We start from the raw sequence: 7965 nt of genomic DNA on the forward strand, positions 1-7965 counted from the left end.
AGCAGGAAAACGACAAAGGTGGTGGAAAGCACAGCATTTAAGTCACTGTTCCCATCCACCCCTGTATGCTGTCCTTATGCATCAGTTTTCCATGAGCTTTCCATTTTGGATTTGTAGCTGGGACACAGATGCAGAAGTGTCTGAAGGAGGCAGGGAGAGACATCCACTCCATTTACTTTTAAAGCTTTTGTTTTTATCAGAAATGTAATGGAGCATATAAAAATTAAGCTACTCTGTGGAGGTAGATGTTACACTGATTGGACACTTTTTACCTTTATCCGTCTGTTTTGACTTCTGTGCTGAATTAGTGTCTAGATGACGATCTCTCAGCAGTGTGACAGTTAACAGGAAGGCTCGTCCTGGGCCTATGCTTTTTTGGAAATCCACCCGAGGGATTAATAAAGTTCTATCTAATCTATATCAAAGATCAGCACATACTCATTTGTAATCTGGTTCACATGCTTTACACCAGTTTTCCCAATCAAAGAAAACACGAAGTGTGATGATCAGAGTTGTGATTGACATGTCAAGTGGACTGCAGATGTGGTGGGCTATATGTGATATTTATTTTTAAATAATCTCCTTTTTCAGTTCTCTGACTTGATGCGTCTGTAATTAACCCATTTCCTGTCTCCAGGGCGGTGGGAATGCCCGTGGCATGACTGCAGCGTTTGCAGCAACCCGGCCTCGTCTCTCTGTGACTTCTGCCCTCGCTCCTTCTGCCGGGATCATGAGGCGGGGGCGCTCACCACCTCCTCCCTGGACGACCGCCTCTGTTGTTCCAGCCACAACCCGCTCAGTCCCCTGGGGGCCAAATCCAGCTCCACCCAGCAGCGGCGCTCCGCTCAGAGCCCCGTCAGAGTCAAAGAGGAGCCGGAGTCAGGCCAGCCGGCCACGGAGTGATAAAACCCTTAATACCTCATTCCCTGCAAAGTGTGCTCCAATCCACCTCTGATCCTAAGCAGTGCACTACAACAGGGAATACAGTGCTTTTTTCTTTTTTTTTTTGACACATGCGATGGCCGCAACTCAGAGCTGAGACACGCTGACGAACACCTTGATGCTGTTTTGTGGCGACAGTAGGAGAAGGACCAGAAATCATCAGGCACCGTTTTCCCTCCTGTCTTGCCATAAAACACCACTACTTACACTCTCTGCAGCTCGCCTGCGCCCACTGGAGGGCCCAGGCCACCACCTCATTATGTTGTTTTTAAATTTTTACTGCTATTTTTTTTTTTCTTTCTTTCTTTTTAAAGCAGTGTAAGCGTCGTCACGTCTCCAGTTCCTGGCACTTTGAAGAACTCACTGAGTGAGGTGGAGGAAGGGGCAGAGAGGAGGAAAAGGATGTGGGAGCTGAAGCTCTCCATCACCACCAAGCTGCTCCTCTCCTTGTTTACCTGCTGTAAGCTGTGGTCTCACACACAGGGTGGCTTTAGGATGGAGACGAGCCAGCTTTTCTCGTGATCTGTCATCCTCTTTATCTGTTAGAGAAAAGGAGCGGCGGGGAAATGACCAATTTCGTGCAATTTGTTTTTTTCCAGGACCACACTACATTCCAACCTTCCTTAAACATGGTTTTAATATGCTTATGGGTATAGATAAATATAATTATATACAGTATCTATGTTTGTTAATGTTTACAGACAGATTCTCTCACTTCATCTCAGTGAGTGGTGTATTATGTTTGTTTAGGTGTTGAACATTACGCAGACCTCCTTGTGAAAATAGTCCTATTAAGGTGAAATATAATGGTATATAGTGAAATGGTATGACATTTCAGAAGTTCTTGTGATTTTCATATTGCCAGTCGCACTCGCCATTGTGTACATAATTGGCTCACAATATTGTAAAATACTAAAAAGATCAGGAGGGGGCGGAGCCTCACCTCTCTGATTGTTCTTGGAAGATGGAAAAGCTTTTTCTTTTTTCTTTTTTTTTTTTGTAATAATAATTGAAAAAAAAAAAAACAAGACAGATCCTTTTTTTTTTAATTCTTTCTTTAAAGCTATGTTTTCATGTTTCCTCCAATTAGTTATTTGCAAAGTAGATGGAGGGGCCCAGCTTGTGATCACTGGTGCTGTCTTAAAGAAGTGTTAATAAGCCTTAAGTTTGGGTTTTTAGCTGTAGTTACTACTGCCCAGATGCAGTCCACTTCGGTTGTTTCGGTTCGGCGTACTGTGACGGCTTTTTTGTTTTCGGGGATTTGGGTTTTTTTGCCAGACTTTTTCTGAAAAGCACTTTCACGCGGCTCATTGCTACTCACCTTAGCTAGGTCATACGTATACAGAAATGTATATTAAAAGAACATATGACAAGTGTTTCAAAATGGATACCTCTTCTTCTTGTATTATTGGAAGTTAAACTGTGTTGTAACTTTTTGCCTCTCGGTCAGAAACGTGGTGAGCGCTGGGTGTGGCTTGTTTCTTCTGAGGAAAGTGGCCTAAATGCTGTTTTTATTTTATTTTATTTTTGTTTCATATTTCTTTTATTGTTTGTTTTCTTTTACATTTTTCTTTGGCACACAAGTAGGAAAGACTGCCAACCCAGCTTCGTCCAAAAAAAAAAAAAAAAGAAAACAAAAAAAAATGTCCTCCGTGTCCTCCAGAGACACTTCTTCATTTTCCAGCTTGAGAAAACTCTTAAGGCTGGGCTTTATATGGAGACGTAATGGTGTAACAACAGTTCAGTCCAGTATAATGTACAAACTTCTGTACAGTGTTTTTAATCGCTCATCGTCAAATCTCAAATTTTTGTATTTATTGCACCACATTTTATACCAATTTCTTTTTCAAACACCAGTGCAGTAACTTGTCTCCCTCTGTAAGGAAATAGGCTTAAAAAAACATATGGGGAGTTTTACGTAATATACCTGTATTTTCTTTCTTTTTCTTGTTTTTTTTTTTTTTTTTTTTTTTAAACATTTGGTGTAATGATTCCACATCCGGTAACAGCCGCTGCTCATCAGCCTGTGTCGTGACTCACTGTAATTGGTGTTTAAAAGCAGTGTGAAGCACTTCAGTATTGGAATGTAAAGTTTCTGTTTCAGAGCAGGTTTTGCAGCCCGGACTCAGGTGGTTGTCACTGAAGGAAGCTTTTCTGTGATCGCGCCTTGCTTTGTCAGTTACACTGATGTTTGTTTTGTTTTTTGTGCCCTTAAAAGATGTATTTTCTCTTTAAAAAAAAAAAAAAAAGTGCAACAGGGTAAAATGGTGCCAATGTTTCCAATCAATTTAGGTGATTTAGGGTCTTTTTAAACACTCAGTTGCCCGTTTATTAGATAGAACTTCAGAACTGGGATGAAACTTCGAGGAGGTTATAATGCTCATTATTTTTCTACTGATGTTGATGACGGTAGAATAAATGGAGACTTTTTCAGACATGATATGAAACATACAGGGCTTCAAGGTGCTGACACTCAGGTGCGTTTTCTTTTTTTTTTTCTTGTTTACCTGAGTGTTGTTGAGGCTGACTTCAGTCTACCCACACTGGTACATCACTAAGAGAGATCTGTTTTCGCAGACGAATGTTTTTATTTTAAGTGCTAATAAAAACTGAGCCAGTGAGTTAAAATGACATTATGTTCTTTATATTGTTGTTTAAGGTATTCTTTACTGAGCTGAGGAGCATGTGCAGTCCTAATCTTTAGTGGGATTGCATGAGTCGTAAACTCGTTCAGATGTCGATGCTGATAGATTAATCGTGGGTAAATATCTGAAAGGATGATCTCTACGCCACCTCTTGCCCAGTCACCAGCTGGGATTGTATCCAGCCTCTTGTTACGCTACAGCTTCTAAATGGACAGTTTTATTCTCCGGCCTCTAAAACAGGGATGTCAAACTTATTATACATCAAAGGCCACATGCAGCCCACTTTGATACTTAGTAACTGTAAAAACACAGTTAAAAGTCCAAAAGTTTATCCCCTCAATATTTCCAAAGCTGGACAGATTGGAGACTTTGCCAGGCCAGTTCTGGCCCCCGGGCCTTTTGTTTGACACCCTGCTCTAAAAAATTTGCCACCTCTAAAAACAAAAGCTGAGCATTATAGCTTTCTTTAAAATTTTATTTCAGGCCTGATAGCAGTGTGGGTTGTTGTTGGTTTTGCCTAATAAACTGGCAGCTGGCTGTAAATCATGAGGGAGAAAGAATAAAAGCCTCCGAATGCAGAAAACTAAGACGTACTAGACGTGTTTTAGTTGTTTGAAAATACTCACCGTTCATTGACAAATTATGTTAATATGCACAAGTCCGGTTTCTGTGCGCTACAGGATTTCAGTTTAAGTGTGAGGCCTTGAACGACCTCTGGACACTGATTCTCACTGATTCTCGCTTGTGGCACACAACACAAGGCCTGATTAGTTTAGGCAAAGTTTGAGGCAGGACACTTGATGCCTACTCACTCGCTGTGATAATCACCTGACTTTTTTTAATGTCCAACAACAGATATTTGTGAAAACGGGGACGTTAAAGTCAGATTTAATTCGACCACGGGGAAATGAACTTTTTGGGGTCAGACTTCTGTTTTAATTGATTGATGTGCATTCAGAAATGCATAGAAAAGCTTGAACTATGAACTTTTTGCCCCCTTCAAGTTAAAGTCTCTCACTCTTCTGCATTCGGCAGTTTCTTTCCTATAATTCCTGTTGTTTTGTTCCTTTCAGGAAGCCTTTTTTAAGATGGGATTCCTGGAGGCGAAAAAAAGGGGATAGTTGTATTTGTTTTGTTTTTAATGCAATTAAGCACTTCTAGTTTTTCTTTTCTTTTTACAACTGTATTCCTTGATAATCAAGTAGGTCCATGACTAAAGCACCTATTTGTGTACTCCAAAAGGTCTGTGCGTCTAAACTTTAGTTTCTTTCTTTTTTAATTTATTGATGTACTGTTTGTTTGCTTAGGTTTGGGGTTTTTTTGAGCACAGGTTTCGTACGTGTATGATTATCGAACCGTAGGCATCCCTGACTCGTGTTATCTGCTTAAACAAAAGCGATCATTTATGATGATAAAACTTGTCTTAAAGCTTCTGTTTTTTTTCTGTTGCTTAGCTGAACTGCATGCTTCCAGACAACGACTTATTGCCAATGTCTTTTTGTTTGGTTGTTTTTTTTTGGTTTTTTTATTGTATTGCACAGAGATTCTGCAAAACCGAACGGCCTTTATTTTCCTTCGCACCTGCAGATCACATGATCGCGCTCATTTTTTTGTGCCAGTTTGTCCTCTCCCGGCCCTCCTGCCTGACAAAGCAGCAGTATTATTTAAGTGTTCATCTGAGTTACTTCAGAAACTGTCTGGTGTGTATGTTTTGGTTTGAAGAGACAGCATGTTTGCTCTCATTTAAGTGGCCCTTAAATACGCCTAAGGAGGATTTTATTTTGTTTTCCACCCCCTGTCTCTGTGTCAAAGGGCATGTTTCAGTTCACTGTGATGTCTTTTGTGTTTTGTGCAATGTTGCCGACTGTCATTTTGTTTTGTTTTTTTGGTTTTTTTTTAATTAACATGCTGTCAAATAGTGTTGGAATAAATAAATAAATTCACCTTCATAAGCACTCATGATCTCTTTTTACTTGTAGTAAAATTGCTTACAGTAACTCTAACTGGGGTCATATCTATCTCTCTTGGTGTTGCTTCAATTAAAAAGTGGATGAACACAAAATACCATGTTAATTACTGTTCAATCTGTGTTACTGCATACTACATTATTGTTGAAGAACTTGTAAATAGTTTGCATTGAACTTGCATAGGATCTTGTTACTGTGGCGTGCTCTTTTTGCCTGTAAAATTCTGCTTCTAAATGTGTGTGACTGTTGAGACGACACTCTTTTTGTACATGACTGTCTTTTTATTTGAGGATATTGATTCTGTCCTTTTTCATTCGAAAGTTGAGTTTGAAGAGTTCAGACATGCCTGAAGTTTGACTTTAATAAAGCTGTACTCTGTCTCAGTGAAACACTCCCACTGTGTGTGGCTTCTTTTTTTTTATTGTTTGGTGAGAACAAAGTGAACCAGAGCAAAATGCATCCAGGGGCAAATTCTTACCACTCTGCAGTGGAGTTATTATACAGTCGTGGCAAAGAGAAAATAGATCATGCTATTAACCTTCTAAGACCCAAACTCTTTCATGGCATGCATTTTAAAATTTTCTTTGCTATTTGAGCTGATTGGTACCTGATGAATGTAAAAACAAAAAATTACCAGATTTTAAAAAATTTTTTTTTTACTGAATTTTGTTCCTTAAAAATGAGATCCACATATGAGGACATTTATTTTGATAGAACAGTGGCAGCATAATGTCCTTGTACGTGGATATCAGGCCTTGTAGAGGAAAATTAAGTATTTTGGTCTAGACATCCTAAAATGTGATGTCCACATATGTGGACTCCAGGTCCTAGGATGTTAATGTCAAAAACTAAAATCCAAAAGTAGCGTGTGATTGTAGAACTGCCTTTAGCAAGTGTGAAATAACTTAAAGTAATCATGATCTGTATGAGTTTATCAGTTTCTCAAAGCATAATGGAGGAATTTTGGCCCATTCCTTACAATTTCAGACATTTTAATTGGGTTGAGGTCAGGTTATTATATAGTAGATTTTGTGCTTTGGATCATTGTCTTGTTGCATGACCCAATTTCAGCCAAGCTTTATTTATGACCTCACATTAGACCCTAGAGTACTTTGGTAAACAGAGGCTTATAGTTGACTAAGTGACTGCTAAACAAGCACCAATCATCACCATGTTTGATATAAGGTGTTTGGATTTCTCCAAACGTCCTGCTGTGTTCAGACATCTCCACTTTTTTCAACATTTTCAACTTTCTCCTAGCAGCACATACTGTTGTGAATTTTTACATTTACCATGCTAACTGAGGAATGCATCTTGTATAACTTCTTTGCCACTATCTGATCATTTTAAGAGTTACACAACTTGCCTCATTCGCCCATTTTTTTCTATGCTCTTTCTATGTAACCTTCCAAGTAGTAGGAGAGCTGCTCTACCTGAGCTACAGCCACCCCTATACATAGAGAGTGAAAAGAGGTGAGTGAAGAAGAACAACGTACCATAGGAACCCCCCAGCGGCCTAGGGTTGAGGGTCACCTGATCCAGTTTTAACTATATGCTTTTTCAAAAAGGGAACGTTTTAAGGCTAGTCATAAAGGCAGAGAGGGGTCTGTCTCCTGAATCCAAACTGTGATCTGGTTGCATGGAAGGAGGACCTGAACGCAGAAGGATCTGCCTCCCATTCTACTTTTAAATATCTGAGGAACCACAAGTAAGCCTAAAAGTCTGAGAGAGAAGAGCTGTATTGAGATAATATAGAAGCAGTAATGGTGTGTCTAAGTCTGTCCACATACTGCTTCTGCATTTTGGAAAATTTGTCATTATTCATCTAAGGTTCTGTGTACCTGATATGAAGACCCAGACTGGAGTGTTTGTAAGGGGCAGATTTAAGCCTCTCAGTTATATACATATATAGAGTCTCAATCAACCCTAATCAGGCTGGTGCCTGATAACAAGATTTAACCAAAGTCATAAAGACCAAAAATTCATGACATTTCCTTAGCATTTTTATTTTGTTTTGTAAGGATGCAGTATCGTTTTCATCTTTCCCAAAATTCTATTTTTTATATTTATTTCAGTTAATAAAAACATTTTTAGTTTACACCTAGTATTAAGTTTCTGTTTAGTTTTATTTACTTATATTAATCTTGCTCTGGAGAATTATCGGGGCAATTATTTTTAAGTGTGTATTTTAATGAACTTTACCTTCTTGGTAACTGGTCCGGGACAACCATACAATGAGTGAAATGCTATTTCTCCTACCTCAATGTGCGGTAAAAACATATTAACAGGCAAAACACATAAAAATCCTAGAAATATAAACTGGGAAGCTTTGAATGGATGAGTATTTAATAAGTGGAGCTAAACTTATGCAAAAAGTGAAATATTTTACGAAGACGCAGCAGTAAAGAAAC

At 39.0% G+C, this 7965-nt stretch overlaps 1 protein-coding gene across 1 annotated transcript in view; it reads left to right on the plus strand.

Moving 5' to 3' along the window:
- Positions 1-5948, plus strand: part of nsd3 (nuclear receptor binding SET domain protein 3) — a 28194-nt gene extending 22246 nt beyond the window's left edge. Inside the window, exon 25 of the mRNA XM_085475920.1 lies at positions 638-5948. Within this exon, the coding sequence (XP_085332046.1) occupies positions 638-903 (266 nt within the window). The 3' untranslated portion in view covers positions 904-5948. The remainder of the gene's footprint in view (positions 1-637) is intronic.
- The last annotated feature ends 2017 nt before the right edge of the window (positions 5949-7965 follow it).

The sequence above is a fragment of the Copadichromis virginalis genome, linkage group LG12, assembly GCF_057382275.1.
Source record: "Copadichromis virginalis isolate Kocher_CV1m ecotype Utaka linkage group LG12, C_Virginalis_male_GT1.1, whole genome shotgun sequence".
Classification (NCBI taxonomy): domain Eukaryota; kingdom Metazoa; phylum Chordata; class Actinopteri; order Cichliformes; family Cichlidae; genus Copadichromis; species Copadichromis virginalis.